The sequence below is a fragment of the Motacilla alba genome, chromosome 22, assembly GCF_015832195.1.
Source record: "Motacilla alba alba isolate MOTALB_02 chromosome 22, Motacilla_alba_V1.0_pri, whole genome shotgun sequence".
NCBI lineage: Eukaryota > Metazoa > Chordata > Aves > Passeriformes > Motacillidae > Motacilla > Motacilla alba.
This window is the reverse complement of record NC_052037.1, coordinates 65,714-90,140: the sequence shown is the minus strand read 5'-3', so window position 1 is coordinate 90,140 and position 24,427 is coordinate 65,714. Positions and strand designations below refer to the sequence as shown.

Genomic DNA, 24,427 nt, shown 5'->3' with positions numbered 1-24,427 from the left:
CTGAGGGCATTTCCCCAGGTTTTGAGGGCATCTCCCCGGGTCTGGGGGCATCTCCCCGGGTTTTGAGGGCATCTCCCCGGGTTTTGAGGGCATCTCCCCGGGTTTGAGGGCCTTTCCCTGCCCCAGTTTTGAGGACATCTCTCCAGCTTTGAAGGTTCCTCCCCATCCCAGGTCAACAGTATTTCTTCATCCCAGGTTTGAGGACATCTCCCCAGTTTCGAGGAATTGTCCTCATCCCAGGGTGTTTCCCATCCCAGGTTTGAGGGCTTGTTCACAGGTTTCAGGGCTTCTTTCCATCCCAGGTTTGATGGCATCTCCCCAGCCTTGAGGGCATCTCCCAGTTCCAGTTTAAGGGTATTTTTGAGGACATCTCCCAGTCCCGGTTTAAGGGTGTTTTTGAGGGCATTTCTCCCGCTCTGAGGGCATCTCCCAGTCCCATCTTAAGGGTGTTTTTGAGGGCATCTCGCCACCTTTGAGGGCATCTCCTGGGATCAAGGCCAACTCCCCCACCTCAATCCCATCTTCCCACATGCCACCTTTGAGGCCACCTCCCCAGCTTCACCAGCGCCCATCCATCCACCCCTCCCCACTTTCCTGACCCCGAAGATCTTCTTCCCTGGGCAGGAATGGACCCGGCCACCACCTCCAAGAGCAACCACTGCCTGGACGCGGCCAAGGCCTGCAACCTCAACGACAACTGCAAGCGCCTGCGCTCGGGCTACATCTCCACCTGCAGCCGGGAGCTGTCGGCCACCGAGCCCTGCAGCCGCCGCAAGTGCCACAAGGCCCTGCGCCAGTTCTTCGACCGCGTGCCCGGCGAGTTCACCTTCCGCCTGCTCTTCTGCTCCTGCAAGGACCCGGCGTGCGCCGAGCGCCGCCGCCAGACCATCGTCCCCTCCTGCTCCTACGAGGACAAGGACAAGCCCAACTGCCTGGACCTGCGCGGCGCCTGCCGGGCGGATCACCTGTGCAGGTAAAGGGCGCGCCGGGGGGGTCCTGTGGCGTGGGTCAGGTGTTGTGTCATCTCCCTGGCATTGGTGTCACTGCCCGGTCATCAGTGTCACCCTCCTGGCATTGGTGTCACTGCCCTGGCCATCAGTGTCATCTCCCTGGCATTGGTGTCACCGTCCTGGCCATCAGTGTCACCTTCCTGGCACTGGTGTCACCACTCAGCCATCAGTGTCACCCTCCTGGCATTGGTATCACTGCCCCGGCCATCAGTGTCACCCTCCTGGCATTGGTGTCACCCTCCTGGTATTGGTGTCACCCTCCTGGCCATCAGTGTCACCCTCCTGGCATTGGTGTCACCAGCTAGCCATCAGTGTCACCCTCCTGGCATTGGAGTCACTGTCCTGGCCATCAGTGTCACCTCCCTAGCACTGGTGTCACCTTCCCGGTCATCAGTGTCAGCCCCTGGCCATCAGTGTCACCTCCCTGGCATTGGTGTCACCACCCAGCCATCAGTGTCACCCTCCTGGCATTGGTGTCACCACCCAGCCATCAGTGTCACCTCCCTGGCATTGGTGTCACCACCCAGCCATCAGTGTCACCCTCCTGGCATTGGTGTGACCCAGCCATCAGTGTCACCCTCCTGGCATTGGTGTGACCCAGCCATCAGTGTCACCTCCCTGGCATTGGTGCCACCAGGTATTCTGTGGGCTTCTCCCATGGCCCAGGTGTTGGTGTCACTTCCCCTTGGGCACTGGTGCCACACCCCCAGCCTTGGTGTCACCTGCCCTAGTATCGGTGCCACCCCCCCCGTATTGGTGCCACCTCCTAAGATCAGTGTCACCCCTGGGCGTCAGTGTCACCCCCTGGCACTGGTGTCACCTGGGCACTCTGGGAGCTTCTCCTGCCATGGTCCCGGCATCAGTGTCACCCTCCTGGCATCAGTGTCACCTCCTGGCATCAGTGCCACCTCCCAGCATCAGTGTCACCCTCCTGGCATCAGTGTCACCCTCCTGGCATCAGTGCCACCTCCCAGCATCAGTGTCACCCTCCTGGCATCAGTGCCACCGTCCTGGCATCAGTGCCACCTCCCAGTATCGGTGTCACTGCCCTAGCATCGGCGTCACCCTCTCAGCATCAGTGTCCCCCTACTGGCATCGGTGTCAACCCCTGGCTTCAATGTCACCCCCCCTGCCACTGGTGTCACCTGGGCACTCTGGGGGTTTCTCCTGGCACCCTCCCAGCATCAACATCACCCTCCTGGCATCGGTGCCACTCCCCAGTGTCAGTGTCACAGCCCTAGCATTGGTGTCACCCTCTCTGCATCAATATCACCCTCCTGGCATCGGTGCCACTCTCCAGTGTCAGTGTCACAGCCCTAGCATTGGTGTCACCCTCTCTGCATCAGTGTCACCCCCACCACGGGTGCCACCCCCCTGACACCAGTGTCACCCCCAGTATCAGTGTCACCCCCCAGGTTCTGTTTGTCCCCGCGTTTGGCTCTGGAAGTGGCACTGGGGCAATGCCCTGGGGACATCCAGGGGACAGATCCCGGGGATGGAACCGCATCCCCCAAAACCTTCTCTGGCTGCCGAATTCCCGCAGTTTCCCCCGTGGGGGCGCGGAGCTGGGCGCCGAGGCTCCTGCTCCTTCTGACACCCGCTTGTCACGGGGCACGGCCCCTCCTGTCCCCCTCGGGAGCCGGATCCGCTTCCCGACGGCCCCGGCTCGCGCCGGGAGCGGGATCTTCTCCCCGTCAAGGTGATGGAGTTTCCCGGCGCTCAGCAGGGAAATAAATGCGAGCTCCGGGTCCTCCTCGGGCTGCGAGCGGAGATGTTTGAAATGTGGGAATGTGGCTTTTTATCAAAAAGTAATCCGAGGAGCTGGTGGCCATGAATAAAAGATACCCGGGAATGGCAGCTCCTCTCCATCAGCGCGCTCCGAGGAGGATGCTGCCGACGGATCCGCGCTCCGAGAGGGAGAACGGGGCTGGGAGAGCCGGGGGGGCTGCAGAGGCCGCGAGCTTTGATTCCTGCATGGAATGAAATCCCCACATGAGGAGGGAAAGTGAGGGCTTGCTTGCTCCAAGGTGGAGGTGTGGTTTTCTGGGAGAAGCGTGGGAGAGTCATGCTTCTCTCAGATGGAGAAGGGGCTCCATGGATGGGGGGTTGGATGGATGGGGGCTCTTGCTCTTGCTCTGGGAAATGCCCAGATCTGGGATTTATTTGTGTTGGTTTTGCTGGGACCGCAGGGGTTTTTTCCTTGGGATGGGGCATGGATGCATTCCTTGCCTCTGGGTTTTCAGGAGAAAACCCCATCCCATCCACTCCCCTCTGGCATCTCCAGCTGGGAATGATGGGACACAAAACCCCCGTGTCCCCTCATCCTGGGGAACAAGGCAGGGCCACGGGGTTTCCCATTATCCAGGAGTTTATCCAGCCAAACTCCTCCTGATCCCAGAGGACAAGGCAGTGCCATGGGATTTCCCATTATCCATGAGTTCATCCATCCAAAACTCCTCCCTGTCCCTCCTCCTGGAGTACAAGGCAGTGCCATGGGATTTCCCATTATCCATGAATTTATCCATCCAAAGCTCCTCCCTGTCCCTCCTCCTGGAGGACAAGGCAGTGCCATGGGATTTCCCATTATCCATGAGTTCATCCATCCAAAGCTCCTCCGTGTCCCCTGATCCCGGAGGACAAGGTGCTGCCATGGGATTTCCCACTATCCAGGAGTTTCTCGATCCGACATCCCAGCCCAGCGCTCATCCCGATCCGACAGGGGCCTGGCGAGGGCTCTGGAGCCGGAGCAGATCCCAAGTGCTCCCGGAGGCGACAGGAGATGAGATAATTCTCCTGCCAGAGTAATTAACCTGCCAGGGTAATTAATTAACCCTCCTGGCTCAAAGCCTAACCAGGGAAAACCCTCTCTGGCGGGATGGGATTTTCCTGAGGGATTTTTCCTGCGTGGAGATCGATCCAGGGGCTGCTGCTCCTGCAGGACAAGAATTCCACACCGAAAAAAAAGCGGAATAATTGGAGGAGAGGGAAAATGAATATTCCAGCATGGAAAACAGCCCGGCCAGAGCTTTTCCTGCCTCTCTGCGCTGTTTTCCAGCTGTGTGGGGCTGCTGGGGTTGGACACCAGCCCTGTCCCCTCGGTCACAAAGGTCACAAGGCAGCCACCAGCTGCTCCATCCTGCCGGGAAAGGCTCTGCACGTGGAATGTTCTGGATGCAGGGGGGTTTAACCCTTCCCTGCTGTCCTTCCGATGACATGGAGGGTCTGGGATGTCTCTCCTTGTGTCCCCTCAAGGACTCAGATCCCGGTGAGGGGACAGGACCTTTGGAGCGCAGGATCTGGCTTATCCCGGGCTGAAATCCCAGGTTTTTTTGCTCCACATAAATCCATTCCAACGGCCTTGACCTGGCCTCAAATCCCACGGGAGCTGCCCCAGGACTCCGAGAGCAACTGAGCCGTGATTTGTGCAGCTCGGGAAGCTTTTCCCAGCTTTTCCCAGCTCGAGAAGTTTTTCCCCCTCTATCTTTTCCCCCCTCCATCTTTTCCCCCACATTTCCCCATCTTTCCCCACTCACGGGAGCTGACAAAGTCCCGGAGCTTTTGCGGCTGATTGCAAGGGACAGGTTTTAGCTCCCGGAATACAAAAACCTTTGGCGAAGCACAAACCTCAGCGAAGGGGAAAGGGAAGGGAAGGGGAGAAAAAAGCTGATTTCAGCAGCTGCAGCTCGCTGGATTTTTCATCTTGCATCAGCAAGTCGGGAGCACAAATAATCTGCTCTTACACGCTCCAGTGGTGCCGGTGCCGGAGAAATTCCCAGCCTCCACTGGCTGGAGCTCCTCAGCATCCAAAGTGGGGATGTTGGGTCACTTCCCAGATTTTTATCCCAGTTTTTGGTGTGTTTAAATCCAGGGGGGTCAGGGATGCTCCCTCTTAGAGGATATTTGTGTGAAGAGGATTTTGGCCGGGGTTGGAGCATCCAAAGTGGGGATGTTGTGTCATTTCCCAGATTTTTATCCCAGTTTTTGGTGTGTTTAAATCCAGGGGGGTCAGGGATGTTGCCTCTCTTGGGTTATTTGTGCATCAAAGATTTTGGCAAAAGTGGGGATGTTGGGTCATTTCCTGGATATTTTTTATCCCAGTTTTTGGTGTGTTTAAATCCAGGGGGGTCAGGGATGCTCCCTCTTAGAGGATATTTGTGTGAAGAGGATTTTGGCCAGGGTTGGAACATCCAAAGTGGGGATTTTGGGTCATTTCCCAGATTTTTATCCCAGTTTTCGGTGTGTTTAAATCCAAGGGGGTCAGGGATGCTCTCTCTTACAGGATGTTGGTTTGTCAAGGGTTTTTATTGGGGTTGGAGCACCCAGAGTGGGGATGTTGAGTCATTTCCTGGATTTTTTTATCCCAGTTTTTGATGTGTTTAAATCCAGGGGGTCAGGGATGCTCCCTCTTAGAGGATATTTTTGTGCAGAGGATTTTGGCCGGGGTTGGAGCATACAAAGTGGGGATGTTGGGTCATTTCCCAGATTTTTATCCCAGTTTTTGGTGTGTTTAAATCCAGGGGGGTCAGGGATGCTCTCTCTTACAGGATGTTGTTTTGTCAAGGGTTTTGGCTGGGGTTGGAGCATCCAAAGTGGCGATGTTGGGTCATTTCCCAGATTTTTATCCTGGTTTTTGGTGTGTTTAAATCCAAGGGGGTGAGGGATGCTTCCCTTTACAGGATATTTGTGTGCAGAGGATTTTGGTTGGGGTTGGAGCGTCCAAAGTGGGGATGTTGGGTCTTTCCCTGATTTTTATCCCAGTTTTTGTTGTTTTTAAGTCCAAGGGGGTCAGGGATGCTCTCTCTTACAGGATGTTGTTTTGTCAAGGGTTTTGATTTGGGTTGGAGCATCCAGAGTGGGGATGTTGGGTCATTTCCCAGATTTTTATCCCACTTTTTGGTGTGTTTAAATCCAGGGGGGGGTCAGGGATGCTCCCGCTCCCCGGATATTTGTGCATCAAGCGTTTTGGCCAGGTTTGGGCTGGAGCTTCGGCTGGGGAAGGAGGGAGGGGATCCGGGCTGGCTGGGGACTGATGGAACACCAAACACGGGCGCGGAACGCGGCTTCGGGCGCGGCCTTTGTTTGGCGCAGACCAACGCCGCCCGTAATGGATGTTTCCTTGATAAACAGCAGCTCAACTTCTCATTACTCCCTGTAATGAGAGCCTGTCTGGCAAGAAGAAGGAGCGGGGAAAAATTGCTCCAGGGTTTAATGGGAGCTGGCAGAGCTCGGGTTTGGAGGGCAGTGGAGGAGCCTCCAAACCCGGTTTGGGGTCGGGAAATCAGTGAAAATCCCAAATCTGGTGGATTTGGAAAGCCAAGGGGCAGCACTGGAGGGTCCCCCATGTGTGGAGGCGGCTGGGGAAGAAGAGAAGGAGCAAGGAAAGAAGGAGCAGGGAAAATTTGCTCCAGGATTTAATGGGAGCTGGCAGAGCTCGGGTTTGGAGGGCAGTGGAGGAGCCTCCAAACCCAGTTTGGGGTCGGGAAATCAGCGAAAATCCCCAGATCTGGTGGATTTGGAAAGCCAAGGGGCAGCACCGGGGGGTCCCTCGCTTGTGGAGGCGGCTGGGGAAGAAGAGAAGGAGCAGGGAAAGAAGAAGGAGCAGGGAAAAATTGCTCCAGGGTTTAATGGGAGCTGGCAGAGCTCAGGTTCGGAGGGGACAGGGCCAGCCTGCCAGAGGAGCCTCCAAACCAGTTTGGGATTGGGAAATCTGTGAAAATCCCCAAATCCGGTGGATTTCAAAGTGGAGGAGCAGCACCGGGTCCCTCACATGAGGAGGCGGCTGGGGAAGAAGAGGAGAAGGGGCAGGGGGAGGAAGAAGGAGCAGGGAAAGAAGATGGAACAGGGAAAATTTGCTTCTGGATTTAACAGGAGCTGGGAGAGCTTGGGTTCTGAGGGATAGGACGTGGAGGAGCCTCCAAACACGGTTTGGGATTGGGAAATCAGTGAAAATCCCAAATCTGGTGGATTTGGAAAGCCAAGGGGCAGCACCAGGGGGTCCCTCGCTTGTGGAGGCGGCTGGGGAAGAAGAGGAGAAGGGAAAAAATGCTCCTGGATTTAACAGGAGCTGGGAGAGCTTGGAGAAATCTGGGAAAATCAGCGAAAATCCCTGAAAATCCCCAGATCTGCTGGATTTCGAAGTGGAGGGGCAGCGCCCGGGGGCTTCCCCGCATGAGGAAGAGGCTGGGGGAGGGCTCGGCTCCCTGCGGGCTCGCCGGGCTCTTAGCACGAGAATCAGTCAATTCTCGCTGAATAATTAACTCGAGAGGCTTCCCAAGTATTGACTTAATGTGACAGCGAGTCTGTCTTGAGCCGGGCTTTGCTTGTGTAAACACAATCTCCTGTTGGGCTCAGTTAGCGGCGCAATGGGACAGAACGGGCCCGCAATTAAAATCAAACGGTGCCTGCGCTCCGTCCTCCCCTTCCCGGGGAGCCGCGGGGCTCGAGGATGAAAAAATCCACCCGAAAAAGGCCTTTGAGTCACTGATCTCAGCGCTGGATCAAAACGCGGGGCCTGAAATGCGCGTGGAGAGCGAAATTGTTAATTAGTAACTGCCGACTTTGAGGTTCTGCCCTAATTGTCTTCCCTCTCGCCGGGTTTCCCCTGCTTCGGGAGCTTCTCCCTCGGTTTGTTGTGGGTTTGGGTTTTTCCTGCCGTGTCCATAGCCCTGAGCAAGGAATTCCAGAGGCTGGAAAAGTCCTCCAGGATTAGAGTCCAACCTTTGGTCCCATCCTTGTCGCCAGCCCAGAGCTCTGAGTGTCACCTCCAGGGGTTCCTTGGGCACCTCCGGGGGTTCCTTGGATACCTCCAGGGGTTCCTTGGATACCTCCAGGCATTCCCTGGGCACCTCCAGGGGTTCCTTGGATACCTCCAGGGGTTCCTTGGATACCTCCAGGGGTTCCTTGGGCATCTCCAGGCATTTCCCTGGACACCTCCAGGTGATCTCTGGACACCTCCAGGGGTTCCTTGGGCACCTCCTGGTGTTCCCTGGGTACCTCCAGGAGTTCCTTGGGCACCTCCAGGCATTCCCTGGACACCTCCAGGGGTTCCTTGGATACCTCCAGGCATTCCGTGGATGCCTCCAGGGGTTCCTTGGGCATCTCCAGGCATTCCCTGGACACCTCCAGGGGTTCCTTGGATACCTCCAGGCATTCCGTGGATGCCTCCAGGGGTTCCTTGGGCATCTCCAGGCATTCCCTGGGCATCTCCAGGTGATCTCTGGCCACCTCCAGGCATTCCCTGGACACCTCCAGGGGTTCCTTGGGCACCTCCAGGGGTTCCTTGGGCATTTTCCTAGACACTTCCAGGTGATCTCTGGCCACCTCCAGGGGTTCCTTGGATACCTCCAGGCATTCCCTGGGCACCTCCAGGGGTTCCTTGGATACCTCCAGGGGTTCCTTGGATACCTCCAGGGGTTCCTTGGGCACCTCCAGGCATTCCCTGGGCACCTCCAGGGGTTCCTTGGATACCTCCAGGGGTTCCTTGGATACCTCCAGGGGTTCCTTGGGCACCTCCAGGCATTCCCTGGGCACCTCCAGTGATGGAGACTCCAAACCCCCCACGGGCAGCCCCTTCCCAAGCCTGACCCCCTTTCCATGAGGAAATTCCTCTGGAATTGAGGCCGAGAGCCTCAGAACTCCAACAAAAAAATTCCCTTTTTGCCTGCAGCCTCCCACAGCTCAGCCCAGAGCAGGTGACTCCTCTCCCCAGACAAGTTCTCCCGGATAAAACAAATCCATCCATTGATCTTTCTTCCCTCCCCTGTGAACTCCTCGCTCGATTTGGCAGCGGGTCATCCACAAAAGCCGACTTTCATTCCAGCTTCCCTCTTTCCTTCAGCTGCTCCCGCTCCCTGGGACTCTTTGAATTTACCTGGGAGCGTTTGAGGGGAATGTTTTTAAATCTCAGCATCTCCCAGCTTCAAAAGAATCCCTCTCCAGCAGGACGGGAATGTTGGGAGGGCGATGCCCAGCGGGATTTTCGTGTCTCGCCGAGTTTTTTCCGTGTTGTCGCAGCTTCCTGAACATCCCCAGCTGGGCAGGAGAGGGGGAGCGGATTTTTCCCAGCTTTTCGTTTTTTTAATTCCCTCAGTCCCCATAAATCGCCCGTGAAGAAAAAAAAAAATCCACTCTGGAGGAATCCCGGTGTCTTTTCCATGAAATATTCAGGAGCAGGATGCTGCTGGATTGGATGCGTGCTGAGTTATCACCGCGGCTCGGGGGGGATGGGAGCACTTAACTCTCAATTAAACGTTTTAAAAAATCACTAAAAAAACCCCAAACCCATCCCAAAACCTCCGTGTTTGGTGAATTTTAACGTCAGGGCGAGTGGGGTTTTGGTGGCGCTGAATTCCTGAAGAAAAACAGGGAATGGGAGACGAGCTGGAGGCAGGTGGGCCCTGTAGGGATGCTTGAAGTCCCCTAAATTTGGGATATGTGCACTGGGGGTGGGAGGACAGGAATAAAAATCCCCTAAATTTGGGATTTATGCACCTGGGATAAACGCACAGGTACCAAAAATCCCCTAAATTTGGGATTTATGCACCTGGGATAAACGCACAGGTACCAAAAATCCCCTAAATTTGGGATTTATGCACCTGAGATAAACGCACAGGTACCAAAAGTCCCCTAAATTTGGGATTTATGCACCTGGGATAAACGCACAGGTACCAAAAATCCCCTAAATTTGGGATTTATGCACCTGGGATAAATGCTCAGGTACCAAAAATCCCTTAAATTTAGGATTTATGCACCTGGGATAAATGCACAGGTACCAAAAATCCCCTAAATTTGGGATATCGGCACCAGGTGTTTGTGTAGGAATGCACAGAGTCCCTTAAATTTGGGATTTAAGCACTTGGGATAAATGTACAGGTGCACAGAACCCCCGAAATTTGGGATTTATGCACTGGGAATTAAAGGTATGGAATTAAAAAGCCCCTTAAATCCAGGATATTTTGGGGGATCCAGGGATCCAGGTCCTGGGGAAGTGCCGGGATTTGGGAGCAGGGCCTGTTCAACCCCGGGGTCCTGGGGCTGCCATCCCTGGCGCTTTTCCTGCAGGAATCCAAGAGGAGCAGTTTAGAAGCCGCTAATTGGGAATGCAGCCCTTGGAGCGGGTTTGGGATGGCAGATCTGAGTGTGTCTCCAGAAGGAATTTTTTTAATCCCTTTTCTTTCACTCCTTTGGGTTATTTTTTGGGGGTGGGGCAGGCAACTCTTAGGAAAATCCTCCTCCATCCCTCATCCAGAGCCTGCCCAGCTCTTCCCAACTTTTCCAAGCCATCCCCACCTGCCTCCTCCAGCTGCCAGCAGCGATTTGGCACCGATTCCTCCTTGTTCCCGCTAAGATGGACTTGGCTCCTTCTCCTTTCCCTTTTTTTTCATTCCTTCGGAGCCCTTGAAAGCCAAAACCCGCCGGGCCGAGCCCGAGCTTTTATTCCTGGCAGCCAATCCCATCCAGCGGCTTCCAAAGCCGCCGTGTCCAACGGGAAGAGTGACATCTGGCTTGGATATTCCTGAAGGATTTCCCAGCTGCATCCTCATGGATTATGAAAGGAATAACATTTGCCTCGGAGGATGCTCCGGGCCAGGAGTGGAGCCCCGGGGAGCAGCGGTGACAAATTTTCCTGGCGCTCCGCGCTGAACTCGCCGCGCTTCCTGCAGGGAATTGACGTCCCTTCGCCTCGGATTTGGGAAGAGAGGGAAACGCTGTCGGAAAGTTTTATTCCTCTCCCGTGGAGAAGCTGGGGAAGGAGCAGGTTTTTGGATTTCTGCCATTCCCACCCTGGAGCTGAGGTTTGGCTGCAGGGAGGGTGGAGCGTCCCCCGGAAATAAAAATGCTGGAAAAGCTTTTCTGGGCTTTGTGCAAGGAAAATTCCCTTCCAGGAGTTGAGGATCTGCCCCTGGAATGGGAGTGGGATGGAGCCTCTTTGCTCTGTGGGGAGTTTTCCATGGGCTGAGGCACAAGGAAGGAGAATAAACATGGAAACAACGCTCCTGGGGGGGGAGTTTTATTTCCAGGAAGAAAGCAAGGGAGAAAGTTTCCTCCTTGCGTCACGCACCATGGCAGAACTGCAGAATCCTGGTTTTCCCTGGAATTCCTGCTTCATTCCAAGCCCTTCCTCCTTCCCCATCCTCCCATCCCCATCACGGAGCAGCCCCTCAAACCACCCCAATTCCATCCCTTCCCGAGGACATTCCTCTTGTGTTGTTGCTGTTCTTTGGGATCTGAGGCGTGGATGAGCACGGCCATTCCCAGGATCCTGTCTCCTCTCGGGAGCACTTGGATAACCCAGCTGGAGAGCCTGAATTGCCCTGGGATTTCGTGGCCTGAGTGGGGATGTTGGGAATGGGGCACTTTTATTCCGTTCTAAAATTCCTGCTGGCTGCAGAGTCACTCTGGGATGGAACCGGCGCTGAAATCCCGCTGTTTTCCCACTTTTCCTCCTCTGCAGATCCCGGCTGGCCGATTTCCACACCAACTGCCAGGCCACCTTCCAGTCCCTGACCAGCTGTCCTGGGGACAACTTCCAGGCGTGCCTGGGCTCCTACGCAGGGCTCATCGGTGAGTGCCGGGAGTCGGGATCGGGAATGGCTTTTCCCGCTGGGATTTCACCCCCGTTCCCTCCTCCTCGCCAGGCTTCGACATCACCCCCAACTACGTGGACGCCAGCACCACCAGCATCACCATCTCGCCCTGGTGCTCCTGCAAAGGCAGCGGGAATATGGAGGAGGAGTGCGAGAAATTCCTGCGGGATTTCACGGAAAATCCCTGTCTCCGTAAGGCGCTTCCCCGCCCCGCCCCTGTTACCTTGTTCTACCATTCCCATCCTTCCTAAATCTCTCCCGCTGCCAGGAAACGCCATCCAAGCTTTCGGGAACGGCACCGACGTGAACCTGGCTCCCAAAAATCCCAATCCCGCGGTGACGGTGCTGCCGAAGGTGGAGAAGAGCCCGGTGCTGCCGGACGACGTCAACGACAGCAACACCGCCTACGACACCAGCGTCATCAGCACCTGCACCTCCCTCCAGGTGGGGCCCAGTCCCTGCCGCAAACTGGGAGCACTGGTGGGGTGTGGGACACCGGCCGCATCCCATGGGATGGGAAAACGTCCTGCTCGGACTCAGCTCGGGGCTGGAAGGATCCGGGCACTGTTTGGGGTCTGGAATGGGGAGGGAAATGGGATCCCCCGCCCGTCTTACCCCTCACATGCCAAGGTGGCTCCCTGAGCCCGACTTCTCCTCGTTTGGGAGCTGAATTCCACGTTTTTTTTGGGAAATCTGGAAAATCTGTGTTGTCTTGCCGAGTGCTGGGCTTGGGCGTCCATGTTTTGTTCCATTGGTGGAAAAGGAGTAGGAGGGAAATGGGATTGGGGAGTGGCTGGGGATGGCCCAGGAATGGGAGAAAAATGGGATTGGGGAGTGGCTGGGGATGTCCCAGGAATGCAGAGGAGTAGGATGGGGACTGGTGGGGTATCACAGGATTCCAGGCAGGATTCCAGACAGGATTCCAGGCAGGATTCCAGACAGGATTCCAGACAGGATTCCAGGCAGGATCCACGGAAGCCCCTGGGCTCCCTGTGGAGACAGGATGAGCCATTCCCAAATCTCCCTGCACTCCATCACCCGCTCCGAGCTGATTCCCACATGGAAATTCGGGATCCCAGCTCCAGGGGCACATTCCTCCCCTAACCATTCCCAATTTCTCCTGCCAGGAACAAGGCCTGAAGCCCAACAGATCCAAGGAGCAGAGCTTGTGCTACTCCCAGGTACTTGGGGGATTGCGGGGCTGGGAATTCTTTCCCAGAGCAAACAGCTTGGGAATGACATCCCAGAGGTGTTTCCCAACTTTGGGATGCTTTTCCCTAAAACCCCACTCCCGTCCCTGCTCCCCAGGCCCAGCTGACCACGGATGTGATGCCAGACCAGAAGACTTTCGTGGATCCCAAGGCGGGAAGCAGCCGGCAGCGGGAGAGCCAGATCCTGCTCCTCGTTCCCATCCTGATCCCGGTGCTGGGGCTATAGAGGGGCGGGAAGGAGCGGCCGGTGGGACGGGGACGCTCGGACCAGTGCCACCAGTGCCACCAGCGCCCACCGCTGCCGCGCGTATGCCGGAGACTGGAACGCTCCCAAACCCCGGGAATGCCGAGCTCCGGAGAGGCAGGAGGAGCCTTCACCACGCTGGGAAACTTTGGTGGTTTTCTTCCTACTTTTCATTTTTCCCGTTTTTCTGGGTTTTTTTTTTTTTTTTTTGGTCTTTTCTGGGTTGGTTTTCCAGAGCGGCTCCTGGGAAAACTCCCTGGAATGGGCCTGGAATGGGGGTCTGGAGCTGCCGGCGGTGCCGGGGAGGGGAAAAAAGTCGGAGAAAGGCTTTGGGAAAGGTGAATTTCAGGATTTTTGCACTGGGGTGGCCACAGGGACAACAAGGATTCCACATGGGAACATCCCGGAGGATGAAGGCGCCATCGGGAGCCACCTGGAGGGGACTCCCACAGCTCTTCCCATTCGTTTTTGGGGAATTTTGGTTGGGATTTTTTCCTCGGAGAGTTTCCGAATGGAAGAGAAAAGAAACTGGTGTGAAACATGTGAGGCTGTGCTGATGTTTTCAATCATTCCAGGGGAAGAGGTTCCATTTTCTTTTCTTCTTTTTTTTAATTTTTTATTTTTTTATTTGGAATTTGGGTTGGGAGTGGAATTTGACCCATCCAGGGTCAGAATTCCCTATTTTCCCTCTCCACTTTATTTCCTATACACATATAACATATGGATATTCCCATATACGTAACCCTACCCATGCTGTGGCTTTTTAATTCCCATTTTTCCCTTTATTTTCCCTCTTTTTAAATTTTTTTTTTAATCCTCCGATTCCCGCAACAACTTCCAAATGTATTCTTGGAAAATTTATTTTTTTTAACGATGTCTATAATGGAAAAAAAAAAAAAAGAAAAACCAAAATAAACCAAGGAGAACAAACCAAGGAATCAAACAGCCCTGAAATCCAAGATTCCATGAAAATCCCCATATCCGGGGGCAGGGGGAAAACCGGGAACCCTTCAGCTGCAGGAATGCCAAGATTTGGGTTGGAATTCAACAATTCCCAGCCTTTTTTTCCTGCAGGAGACAACGAACAGGAAAAAATTCCCAAGGAGCTGCCGCATTCCCATTTTCTGGTGGTGTTTTGGGAATTTTTATGTGCAAGAATTTCAGCTGTCAAATTCCAGTCCGTCCCTTGATGGGGTTTGGAATTTTTTTCTCCCAAGACAATCCGGCAGTGCTGAAAACGTTGGGATTTGGGGCACGGGAAGAGTGAGGGGCCGGAGTTTTTTATCTATTTGGGATTTTTATTTGGGGAGTGGAAGTGTCAATTCCCATCCAGCTGTGCCCACGGAGAAAGAGATTTTGGGAATCTTGGGAGCCTGGGGATGGTAAAATTGTAGAATCACAGAATTCCAGACTGGGATGGAGTTTAAAATCATCTCTGCCACGGACTGGGACAATTCCCGTTATCCCAGCTTGCCCCACGCAGGCCTTGGACGTTCCAGGGGTGTGGAAATTGGGATGGAAGGATCCCAGCGCTGTTTGCCGGGAGCTGGAGCTGGCTGAGAGGGGAGGGAGGGATGAACATTCCCTTTTCCAGCCTGGAAAATCTGACGGGGGGATGTGGGAGCTGGCACAGAGAACATAAACAGATCCTGTCTCTCCTGGAATTCCTGCCGCAATCCCGGGCTGCTTTTTTTTCTGGGATGGGGCAGCTCTGAGCCAGAGCCGGGTGTGGGGCAGCCAAAAAAGGGGATTTGGGAGCTCCACAGCAAAATTTGGGATCCCTCCTGGGCGTGATTCCCAAATCTGGGTGTTCTCAGTTTGGGCCGGGAGCCCCGAGTGCTGTCGGGTTTCCTTGGGAAAGAGGCTGGAAAATCCAGGAGTAGGAATTTCTTCCTGGTGCTGAGGGGGTTTCCCTGGGAAAGCTGTGAGTGCTCCAGGATTTTCCAGAAGGAGTTGGAATTGCTTGGAAAGGTCAGGGAAGCGTCTCCGTCCAGCACCACTGGGCATTCCCAGTATTCCCTGCCCAGGAATTGTGATCCAGGGAGACCCTGGGGTTACTGGGAACTACTGGGAACAGGGATTTGCCCTGGGATTCTCTCCAGGAATGGTGATCCCAGGATTCCCTCCAGGAATAGTGATTCCAGCACTGGGAGCAGGGGCTTTCTCCAAGAATTCCTCCAGGAATTCCCGCAGTGGTGTGGGATTTGCTCCAGGATGCCCTCCAGGAAGAGGATTTGCACCAGGATTCCCTCTGGGAATGGTGATTCCAGGATTCCCTCTGGGAATGGCAATTCCAGCACTGGGAATGGGATCTTGATCCAGGATTCTCTCTGGGAATGGTGGTTCCAGCACTGGGAATGGGGTCTTGATCCAGGATTCCCTCCGGGAATGGCAGTTCCAGCACTGGGAATGGGGTCTTGATCCAGGATTCCCTCTGGGAATGGCGGTTCCAGCACTGGGAATGGGGTCTTGATCCAGGATTCCCTCCAGGAATGGCGGTTCCAGCACTGGAAAAGGGTTTTGCTCAAATATTCCCTCCAGGAACGGCGATTCCAACATTCCCTCCAGGAATGGCGATTCCAACATTCCCTCCAGGAATGGCAATTCCAGCACCGCTCTGTGCCCGGGTTTGGAGTCATTCCCATCCCCTCCCTGCTCAGATTCCTAAAATCTCCCCAGCTCCACCCAAACCCCTGGTGCTTCCTCCACCACATTCCCAGCCCGTTAATTACAGGAGAGGAGAATCCCCGCGCTTTGTGTGGAAGTGGAAAATGCTGGGATGTGAAACCCCGGCTGCCAGGATGGATAATTAACTCCGGAGATAATTCCCTCTTCATTTGGACTCAATTACTTTCCCGATAGGAGAAAGTGCTGAAAACACAATTTTATTTTATTTTATTTTGGGGGGGATGTGGCATGAAATAATAATGGGAAAAAATCCACTCAAGCGCTTCCGGGGAGAGCTTTTCCTTCCTGGGATAAAGCAGAGGATAAATCCTGGTTAATGCTCCAGAATTCCAGCTTGGCATCGCCCTCCTGTCCTTGGAATGTTGGGTTTGGGGAAAGAAAGAGCGTTTTGGGGGGTTTTAGGATGGATCAGCTGGGGTGGGAATGTCACAGGGCTTGCTCCACGGAGGAACTGCTGGGAAATGAGGTTTTTGTGGGATACTTTGGAATTTTGGAGGAGTTTTAAGGAATATTTTGTGTCCCTGGGGTCATCTTGTGGTGCCCACACCAAAACTCCTGCAAATCCTCAAATCCCAGTGGGTAATTCCATGAGGAGCTCCCCCTATTTCCCAGCTGGAATCTCCCATTCCCAGCCATTCCTTGGAGCAGCGATTCCAAGGGGAATAAAAAGCCATTTAACCTCTCTGGAAAGCAAAGCATTTCCTGCAATATTCCGCATGAATTCCCAAGCTTTTTCCTCCTGGCCATGTCCAGATTTCGTGACGGGAATTTTGGCTTCTTAAGGAATTTTTTGCCTCCTTAAGGAATTTTTGCCTCTCCAGGTGTTTTCATTCCCTCTCTCTGTGCCCGGGGCTGTAAATCCCAGCTGGGCCCTTCCAAAGGAAATATTCCAAGAGAGTTTTTTTTCGCATCCAGGTTTTTGGAGCAGTTAAAAAGTCCCCGTGCTCCTCGGAGGAAATGCCAAGCAGTGGGAGCAGGGAGGAAAAAATAGACAGAAAAGGGTTTTAGGGAGGGTTTTAAAAATAGCGGATCTTTGGAGGAGAAATCTGGGAAGACGTCAGGAGGGAGCCTCAAACCCGAGGGGGAAAGAATTTTCTGGAAAATTGGGATTCATTCATTGCTGGATTGGGGCTGTCTTGGTGTTCTGGGGTTTCTCTCCCGAAAATCCAAGGAAAAGGGGTGAAAATGTGGGAGAGGGATGGGAGGATTTGCGGCTGCTTGGGGTTGGAGGGGGAACGTCGCTGGGTTTCATCCAGGGGATCCAGGAGAGCTAGAAAAGGGGTGGAGGGCCAGGACACAGGAATGGATTCCCACTGCCGGAGGGCAGGGATGGATGGGATTTTGGGAAGGAATTCCTGGTTGGGAGGGTGGGAAGGAGCTGGGATGGGATTCCCAGAGCTGCTGTGGCTGCCCCCGGATCCCTGGAAGTGCCCAAGGCCAGGTTGGGATAATCTGGGATAGTGGGAGGTGTCAGAGCTGGAGCTGGCTGACCCCTAAAGTCCCCTCCAACCTAAAGCATCCCAAGATTCCATGATTCTCCCAAAAACTTTGCGGGAGAGACCAAACCTTCCAGTGGAGGCGGTTTCAATCCCAGTAAATTCCAGTAAAATGCCTGTCTGGAGGCTCCTTGGGGGAAAAAGAAATCTCCAAACCAGGATAAATGACAGCCACGGAAGATCTCCTGTTTAACCTCTGGCCTCGGGAAGATATCCATGAAAACGAGGAAAAGCTCCCGGGATTTACACGGGGTTAGAGACAGCAAATCCTGGGATGTGCCGGCAGTAATTCCCTGCCAGCTGGGACGTTACCCCGCAGTGGGAGGGGGGGCACAACCGGCAGCCTTTTCCAGGAGCGGAATTCGCAGAATCATGGAATGCTCCGGCTTGGGAGAGACCTTGAAGCTCCTCTCATCCCACCCCTGCCAAGGGCAGGGACACCTCCCACGATCCCAGGGCGCTCCAAGCCCCTGCCTTTGAATTCCTTGGATTTGGGTGCCTTTTAAAGGGCTGGAAAACCGGGAAAAGCTCTCCCAAGCCTCTGCAGGGGGAGCTTTTGCTGTCGTGGCCGGGGCAAGGCCCGCGTGGAGCCTCTTCCGTGTCCTCCCGAATTATTCGGGAATTATTCGGGAATTATCCCTGCCTCCCGCTCCAGCGCTGCATCTTTGCATCCGTTAATTAGGCTCGGTGGGTGAAATGAATCCCGGCCCTAATTCCCTGTCTGGATATTCATTATGGAAGCAGCAGCAGCAGCCGGGATGTCAAGGAGGATTAAGGCAGGAGCTGGGAAGTCACAGGTGGCTCCAGCACGGATTTCTAACCCGTGCATGGAAAAGCTGATGGAATCAAACCCAAAAGCATCCCAATTTCCCTGGGGCAGCGTGGAAAATTCCTTCCCGGTGCTCCCATTCCCCCCGGGCTGGCGCTGAACCGGTCACGGCGTCCCGCTCCCTGTTTTTCCCGGGGACGATCAATGGGGTTGGATCCCCCAGCTCCAGGAATTCTCCCGGCCTCATTCCCAGAGCTCGAGGCATAAAGGCAGCATTTTCCAGAGGATGCTCCAGCCCCTGGATGATCCCCGAGAAGCCCCGGCAGGAACAAGGGCTCCGCTGTCTCCGGCAGCCCCGCGGCCCCGGGCTCCTCTGGATGACCCCGCGCGGTCACTCCTGGAGAAAATCAAGCGGATAGGAAGCGGGAAGGGGGGGGGAAAAACTTGGAATTTCCCCCCTGGATCCCCTCCCAACCCCTCCCCGTGCCTGGATGGGGGCGGGGGGGTCGAGCACCGACCGCAACTCGGAGCGTTTGGGAATCAAGCCCGGAGCTCATCCCGGGGATTTGGGATGCGTTCCCAGCCCCATTCCCGGCGCGGCAGAGCGGAGGTGTCCCGACATCCCGAATTCCCGAATTCCCGAATTCCCGGTGTCCCGGGGAGGCAGCGCTGGGCCGGGGTTTAATTAAGCGCTGAACATGACGCCGGTTTTAATTCCGTGCGTTCGGAGCTGCCCACACACCCCCGGTTGCCGTGGCAACCTTAATTTGTGTTGGAGCCTTCGCTCGGGTGGATTTGGGAGTTTTTTTTGTTTGTTTGTTCCTCGCCTTTTCCTTCCCCCTCCTTTCCTTCCCCCTCTCCCCCTTCCATTCTTCCCGTTCCCTCTCTCCCAACTTTCCCCCCTTGTTCTCGCTCCCCCTCCGATTCCCTGAATGGAAAAGCACCGAAAATTCCTTGCATGGAATAAAAAAATCCCATCTGCATCCCACGGCCTCGGATTTCCTGGGATTTATCCCAAATCTGCCTTCCCAAATCACGCTCCTGCTCCCAAAACCTGAAGAGATCCGTGGTTTCCCTTTCCCCCACCCTGTCCTGGGTGGAAAACTGGGAATAAATCTTTTGGAAGGCCTGGCTGTGGTGCCGGGATTCCTTGGAATGTTTGGAAGGGATTTTCGGGATTCCTTGGAATGTTGGAAAGGGGTTTTCCATCTGCTGAGCTGGTGAGGGAGAGAAATTAAGGGGAAGAACCAAGGGACGCTCATTTCCCGCTCTCTCCATCCATAAAATCCAATGGCAAAGGGATCGATCCGCAAATTTCCTTGGGAATGATGGAAAAGCTGCATTTGGGGCAGCTTCTCCTCTAATTAGGGTAATTAAGAGGAGCAGCTTCCAGAGCTGTCCATGCCTTATCCTGGGAGAAGCTGGGTTAGGATCCAGTTCCTGGTTTAGGATCCAATCCCCATTTTAGGATCCAATTCCCATTTTAGGATCGAATTCCAGATTTAGGATCCAATTCCCATTTTAGGATCCAATTCCCATTTTACGATCCAATTCCCATTTTAGGATCCAGTTCCGGATTTAGGATCCAATTCCCATTTTAGGATCCAGTTCCGGATTTAGGATCCAATTCCTGGTTTAGGATCCAACTCCTGATTTAGGATCCAATTCCCATTTTAGGATCCAATTCCCATGTTAGGATCCATTTCCCAGGTTAGGATCCAATTCCTGATTTTAGGATCCAATTCCTGATTTAGGATCCAATTCCTGATTTAGGATCCAATTCCCATTTTAGGATCCAATTCTGGATTTAGGATCCAATTCCTGATTTAGGATCCAATTCCTGATTTAGGATCCAATTCCCATTTTAGGATCCAATTCCCATTTTAGGATCCAACTCCTGATTTAGGATCCAATTCCCATGTTAGGATCCAATTCCTGGTTTAGGATCCAATTCCTGATTTAGGATCCAATTCCCATTTTAGGATCCAATTCTGGATTTAGGATCCATCCCAGAATGGGTTCCCAGCCTGGGTTGTGGGAGGTTTTCCTAAAAGGCGTTGAAGCACTGGGATTTTTGGGATTTTTGCTTCCCACTCCTGGCTGGAGCAGGATTGAGCCTGGAATTCTGTCCTGCACTACTTTGGGAATTAAAAGAGGATCCATGGATATCGCAGGGAAGAGGGAAAACTGGGAATTTTTGTCTTTCCAGTGGGAACCACGCATGGCTTTTCTCCTCTCCAATGGAAAATTCCCATTTTTTGAACTCCCGAGCGTCACCCCAAATCCCAGATTTTGAACCAACACAGGCCTTCGCCTCCCAGAAATCCGTGGATTTGCCCAGGCCATGTTTTCATGTGGATTAATGATTCCAACACGGAATTTCTTGTTCCATAATGGATAAATTCCCTGTTCGGGGAGTGCCAGCCGTTATTAATTAAGCCCAGCCCAAGGATTTGTTTGCTTTGATGTCTAAAGCTGCAGCTTTTCTTTTTTTTTTTGCCTCCCTGCTTGTTAAACTTAATCAAAAGCAATCAAAAACGCTTCCCTAAATTAGAGCAAATTAATTCCCAACAAAAGGAGAAAGTCTCCGGTAGCACAAATGGAAAAGGAATTAAAAATAATTGGAGATGGGAGTAGGGGGAATCTAAATTTAAATGCCAGGTTTGGCTCCTGGGCTGCATTTCGGAGGGGTGGCGCAGGGTTAGGACAGGTTCAAATGCAGCTTTTGGCACTGGGTTTAATTCTGGGTGGGATAGGAGAGGTTTAAATGCTGGATTTGGTGCTGGGCTTAATTCTGGGTGGGATAGGAAAGGTTTAAATGCTGGCTTTGGTTATTGGGGTTTATTTTGGATAGGTTAGGACACATTTAAATGCTGGTTTGGTGCTGGGTTTAATTCTGGATGGGATAGGAAAGGTTTTAATCTGAGTTTGGTCTGGGTTTAATTCGGGATGGGATAGGCCAGGTTTAAATGCCGGGTTTGGTTATTGGGATTTATTCTGGATGGGATAGGCCAGGTTTAAATGCCGGGTTTGGTTATTGGGATTTATTCTGGATGGGATAGGCCAGGTTTAAATGCCGGGTTTGGTTATTGGGATTTATTCTGGATGGGATAGGCCAGGTTTAAATGCCGGGTTTGGTGACATTCCCGAGCAGAGCTGCAGGCTGGAGCTCCCAGATCCCGGCGAATTCCTGAGGTTCCTGTGTCCGTGTTTATCCCTGTTTATCCTTGATCCTCCCTGGCACCACCTGCTGCCGTGTGGGAAAAGCCGGGAAATCGCAGCTGCCCACGAAAGCTGGGAGCAGGAACGGTGCCCAGGAGTTGTTCCCAGTGCCTGGAAAAACGGGATTTGGGGAAAGGAGTGGCAGCCTGGATACCAGCAGCTCAGGGACGATCATGGAATCATGGAATTCCAGAGTGGTCAGGGTGGGAAGGGACCATAAATCCCATCCACTTCCAACCATGACAGCTCCCACTGTCCCAGGCTGATCCAGCCTGGCCGTGGGCACTGCCAGGGATCCAGGGGCAGCCACGGCTGCTCTGGGAATTCCATCCCAGCCCCTCCCCACCCTCCCAGCCAGGAATTCCATCCCAATATCCCATCCATCCCTGCCCTCTGGCAGTGGGAGCCATTCCCTGTGTCCTGTCCCTCCATCCCTTGTCCCCAGTCCCTCTCCAGCTCTCCTGGAGCCCCGTCGGGCCCTGGAAGGGGCTCTGAGCTCTCCCTGGAGCTTCCTTTTTTCCAACAACTCCAAATCTTTACTCATCCCAGGACTCTGTTGGGTTTCTGGGTCGAACTGAGCTTCTCATCCCCCAACATCCCAAATTCCTTGCCCAACCTCTCCCTGGGCTTGGAGCCACCTGGGATGGTGGGAGGGGTCCCTGCCCATGGGACTGGCTGGGGTTTAAGGTCCTTTCCAACCCAAACCGTTCCAAAACCCCATTGCGACCTGGAACCGCGAATTCCTGCTCCGAGACCAAGCTCTGGGGGATTTGGCTAAAGGGAAAACGGATTCCTGAAATCGAGGAACAAGCATTTAATGGGCGTTTGAATTTCCCCAGCTGTTCCATTAACACCCAGTGAGGAAACATCCCAAATCCACCCCTTCCCCTTGGAATTCCCTTCTCCAAACCACGCTGGGGGCCACACTCAAACCATTGGAGTGTTCTCCAAGCGGGGCTTCCCAGCTCCAGACACTCGGGATAATCCGTTCAGGCACCGCGGGAATTCGCTGCCACCAAGGGCCGTCCCCGGTGTCACCCGCGCTCAGCGTCAGGACCCGCTCCTCGTTAGCGCCAACGCCGAACACATCCCGCTGTTTTCCCATCTCCGGGAGAGGGGAAAAAACCCTTCCTGACAGCTTGGATAACCTTTCCCTGCTCCCGTTCTCACTCGGGAGGCGCTGACGTTCCCGGCTCGGGGCAGCTGTGAAGAGCAGAGGGCGGGGAGCGGGAGGTGGGAAGCGTGGCGTTGTGCCGGCTAAAAATACGGCGAGTCTGGCACGTTCTGCCTTTCCCTTGGAATTCAGAATCCCTCCTGTGCTGCTCCAAGGGTGGCCCTAATTAGGGCCGTCAGAGCGTGAACAGATTTTTTGGGGTGTGGGGATTTTTTTATTCCCCTTTTCCCACCACAGATTTTTTGGGGTTTTTTTTGGTGGGGTGGGGGATGTTAGCAGCAAATCACACTCGGAAAGAGGGGAATGGCTTCCCACTGCCACAGGGAAGGGATAGAGGGCATTTTGGGAGATCCCCAGAGAAAACTGTGGCTGCCCCATCCCTGGAAGTGTCCCAAGCCAGGTTGGAATCACCTGGGATAATGGAAGGTGGTTCAGTGGGAGAGGATGGGATTTAACTCCATTCCCACCCCAAGCACTCTGGAATTTCATTCCTGGCGCCGTTTCCTGCTCCAACAATCGGCTGGCAGGAGGGCCGGGAGCCTTTGTGTCCCCTCCTGGTGCCGGTGACGTCCTTGCGGAGGAAAAGCCCCCAAACAAGGCCAGGAGTCGTCATTTACCGGCGTTTTAACAGCAAAACAATGCCGTGAGTCAAAGCCGTTGATTGACTCGATCCCGTCCTTCTGCGGGGGCTGAGGATTCGGGGGTTGTTTATTCCCATTAAATTCCCACTGCTCCTGCCAGGGGATGCAGGAGAAGGTGATGGGAGGCCCACAAAAGCTGCTTGGTTTGGGGTGGATTTGGGGTTTTGGGGCTGTTTGAGGAGGAACCCAACAACTGCGGCATCCCTGGTCCCCAATTCCGTGCCCTTGTCCTTTTTCCGCAGCCTCGGGATGGATCCCACCTTTGGGGTCCTCCCGTGACCTCCCTTATCCCAGATCAGCCAGTGGGAGGCGAGACCCTTCTGGAAGTGCCTCTTTCCCCCCTTTTTCCCCCCCGTTCTGACTCGGGTGACTCACACAGCTCCTCCAGAGAAAGCTTTTCCTCGGGGGAGCCGCAAAATCCGCGGCGCTTGAGGAACAGCGGAGCTTTAAACCTCGTTCTGTGTTGGCAAACGCCAGGCTGCGAATCTGGCCCGGGATTTTTTCAATTAAGCTTTTCTTTTCGGGTTTTTTTTCTTTTCTTTTTTTTTTTTTTTTTTTTGGTGTTTTGTGTTTTTTTTTTCCTCTCTGTGAGGCGAATTAATTGATATTTGCTCAGTGTGTCAAAATAGCTGCGGTGCGTTGGAGTGCCGCGCTCGGATCGGGGAGGGGAGGGAAGGGAAGGGAGGGTGACTCAGTGGGAAGGGAATTAAAAGCAGCAGCTCCTGCTCAAGGCCAGGCTCAGTTCTGCTCCGAGGAACGGGAGGGGAGCACGTGGATTGCAGGGAAGCTGTTCCCAGGAAACCGGCCCCGAGCTGCTTTGGGGGGGATTCACCTCGCTTTCCCTCTTCCCAGGGTTTTATGGAAAAGTTGGAGTGCAGGGTTGGGGTCTGAGGCAAAGTGGGGTGGAATTCCTGGAGAAGCTGCGGCTGCTCCATCCCTGGAAGTGTCCAGGGCTAGGTTGGCGCCACCTGGGAGAGAGGGAGGTGTCGTGGTTGGAAGTGGATGGGATTTAAGGTCCTTCCAACCCAAACCGTTCCAGGGTTTTGTTCTCCCATCCATCTGTGGGTGCTGCAGGAACAGCCCTGGACACTGGGAATCTGCTGGGAAGGAGGGCCTGGAGTGCCAGGACACAGGGAATGGCTCCCACTGCCAGAGGGCACAGGGAGATGGGATTTTGGAAGGAATTCCTGGCTGGGAGGGTGAGGAGGGGCTGGGCTGGAATTCCCAGAGCAGCTGTGGCTGCCCCTGGATCCCTGGAAGTGCCCAAGGCCAGGCTGGATCAACCTGGGATAATGGGAAGTGTTGGGATTGGAACTGGATGGGATTTATGGTCCCTTCCCAACCCAAAGCATTCCGTGATTCCCTGATCTTCATCTTCCGTGGAGG

The 24,427-nt window shown here is 54.2% G+C and overlaps 1 protein-coding gene across 1 annotated transcript; it reads left to right on the top strand.

The window, feature by feature from the left end:
• The first annotated feature begins 430 nt into the window (after positions 1-430).
• GFRA2 (GDNF family receptor alpha 2) lies at positions 431-13,996 on the top strand. The gene is made up of 6 exons (XM_038160297.1): positions 431-973; positions 11,464-11,573; positions 11,648-11,788; positions 11,865-12,040; positions 12,724-12,777; positions 12,905-13,996. The coding sequence occupies exons 1-6, from the start codon at positions 627-629 to the stop codon at positions 13,031-13,033; spliced, it is 957 nt and encodes a 318-aa protein (XP_038016225.1). The 5' UTR covers positions 431-626; the 3' UTR covers positions 13,034-13,996.
• The last annotated feature ends 10,431 nt before the right edge of the window (positions 13,997-24,427 follow it).